The following is a 2,353-nucleotide window of genomic DNA, read 5'->3' as shown; positions in this document are numbered from 1 at the left end:
CTCCCAAGTAGCTATGACTACAGGTGTCTGCCACAACGCCTGGCTATTTTTTGTTGCAGTTGTCATTGTTTAGCTGGCTCAGGCTAGATTTGAACCCGCCAGCCTGGGTGTATGTGGCCACGGCCCTACTCACTGAGCTACAGGTGCCACCAGTTTAAATTATTCCTATTTATATAATATACTTTATCCAACTGGCTAAAGACATTTCAAAAAATCCTAAAGATTAATAATCCTCAGAATCATTCTTTGGTTTCATATAGAAAAATGTGTTAAAAAGATAGGGGGTTGTGATCAGAATAAGAGTAGAAATTGATTATTAAATTACATATCCTAATGGCACTGAGATATCAGGATAACCATCAGAGTAATCTGATCCATATCTAAACCAAAAACCAAAATAAACTCCAAAGCTATAAACATAGAATTGCTTTTTAATGTTCTTTTCAAGAATTTATTTTTAAAGGCAAGGTATTCATGTACTTCAAAGATAAAAGTACTGCAAACCACTAATAACAAATATTAAAGGGAACTTACAAATGACAAGTGCTTTTGTACAATGTCTGTATAAGAAACATATATTGAAAACAAAGTTGGGGTAAGCATATGAAATCTTACATAAAATGACTCAGCTGTAAATATACCTCTAGAATAAAAGATAAATGCATTATTAATAAATTCATATATAAAAGTGTTTACTTTCTTATATTAAAAAATCCAAAATTAAAACAAGTAAATCCAAACTGTCAAATCATTTAACAGGAAAAAATTAAAAAGTAAAAACTTACCTCTGTTCATCTCCTGCACTTACATCATGTAAAAGCACATAATATTTAAGTGTATTTGGTATAAACCACTTAGGGTAGGAATAGTCACTGTTGTGCTGAATTCGATGCTGTTCATGTGACAACTTTGAAAATTGTTCCACAGGTTCAGCTTCACTAGACGATGCTACCAACATACCTTGTAAACCATATTATTAAGGTAATTGTCACTTATCACTCAATGATAAATATTATCCTATTACGATAAATTTAAACTTTCTGAGCTGAAAAAAGAATCTAATTTCATAGGTTTTCACTGCAAGTACAAATTTCTCAAAGGCTGTAACGTAACTCAAGGTTGTAAATCTTAGAGAATTTTTGTTGAGTTTTTATGTCATTTACTTGACAAAAAAAATCTACGAAAATAAAAATGGATAATATCAAAGTTGTATAACTATCAACATAATGAAGAATTCTGCTGAATCTTGCTCTTCTCTATTCCATCTCAGTAAAGTTTGACATCTGTTCTACCTCTTAACTTTTCTCTGTAACCCCACTGAGGAAACTAAAAAGCCATAATCATCAAAAGATGATAATATCCACAAAAAGATTACCAAAACTATGGAAAATTGCTTTTAAATATGAGCTTTAGGAAAACAATTAACTATGAGGCACTCAGCAAAAGCAGTTAACATTGAATATTGCATTCTCTTTCTTAAATGGTTTGAAAACTTATTAAGTATGAGATATTCAAGCTAGGAGGCTAATGAAAAATAATAAACAAGCCCTCAGTAGTCTTATTTTATAATCAAAAATTAATTTATTACAGCAGTCCTATATCTAGAATGCCATTTAACATAGTAACAAAATCTTGATACATCCTCAATAAAAATTAATTTCTCCTTTCTCTATATCTCAACAATTTTGCCTTCATTTAACTATTTCTGAGATTAATAATTTCCTAATATTTGATTTTAAGAGAATATCAAGGCCAAAGGATACATGCTAAATAGTGGTTCAGAAATTCATGATCTGATGCTGGCATTGACTGAAGAAAGGTCTCTCTATAAGATTCAAACCACGGAGTAGTAGCTAAAATTAACAACACATAAAACAATATATTAAAATTCCTTAACAGAATCAGTTTACAAAGACAAAATTTCAAATCCATATTCCTAAAAGATATGATAGATAATTTTTAATAGTAAGCATTTTTCTCTTGGGTTTTCAGATACATGTGTATACATATATACACACATACATTTTTTAAGCCACGGACTAGAATATATTCACACACAGGAGTATATATATTTGCAAAAATAAAACTGAGTTATTCCCAAACCTGCACAGAGTTCCCATAACCTACATGGGAACGTTAGTACATGTTCTAATGGGAACATTAGTCATACATTAATGCTCAATACCTACACATGTATAAAGATTACTTCTTTGGAACTAAAGTTTTGTGCCCTAAGTAACACTGTCATAGTAGAATCTTCTTAGAAGTAACACCTCATGGCTCGGCGCCTGTGGCTCAAGCAGCTAAGGCGCCAGCCACATACACCTAAGGTGGCAGGTTCGAATCCCCAGCC

At 31.7% G+C, this 2,353-nt stretch overlaps 1 protein-coding gene across 5 annotated transcripts in view; it reads right to left on the bottom strand.

Annotated features, from left to right (window-relative positions):
- Positions 1 to 2,353, bottom strand: part of TRAPPC8 (trafficking protein particle complex 8) — an 85,661-nt gene that overhangs the window by 65,633 nt on the left and 17,675 nt on the right. For all 5 annotated transcript variants that reach the window (XR_002772040.1, XM_023510213.1, XM_023510215.1 and 2 more), the window contains 2 exons: positions 1,764 to 1,853; positions 786 to 960 (listed from right to left, as the gene is read on the bottom strand). Coding sequence is in view for 4 of the 5 variants with exons in the window: in XM_023510213.1 (XP_023365981.1) it covers positions 786 to 960; positions 1,764 to 1,853 (265 nt within the window). In the remaining variant the exon portion in view is untranslated. The remainder of the gene's footprint in view (positions 1 to 785; positions 961 to 1,763; positions 1,854 to 2,353) is intronic.

This window comes from Otolemur garnettii, unplaced genomic scaffold (genome assembly GCF_000181295.1).
Source record: "Otolemur garnettii isolate 467f Iridium unplaced genomic scaffold, OtoGar3 scaffold00012, whole genome shotgun sequence".
In the NCBI taxonomy this organism is placed as follows: domain Eukaryota; kingdom Metazoa; phylum Chordata; class Mammalia; order Primates; family Galagidae; genus Otolemur; species Otolemur garnettii.
The sequence above is the reverse complement of the archived record's forward strand: the minus strand, read 5'-3'. Positions and strand labels throughout refer to the sequence as shown.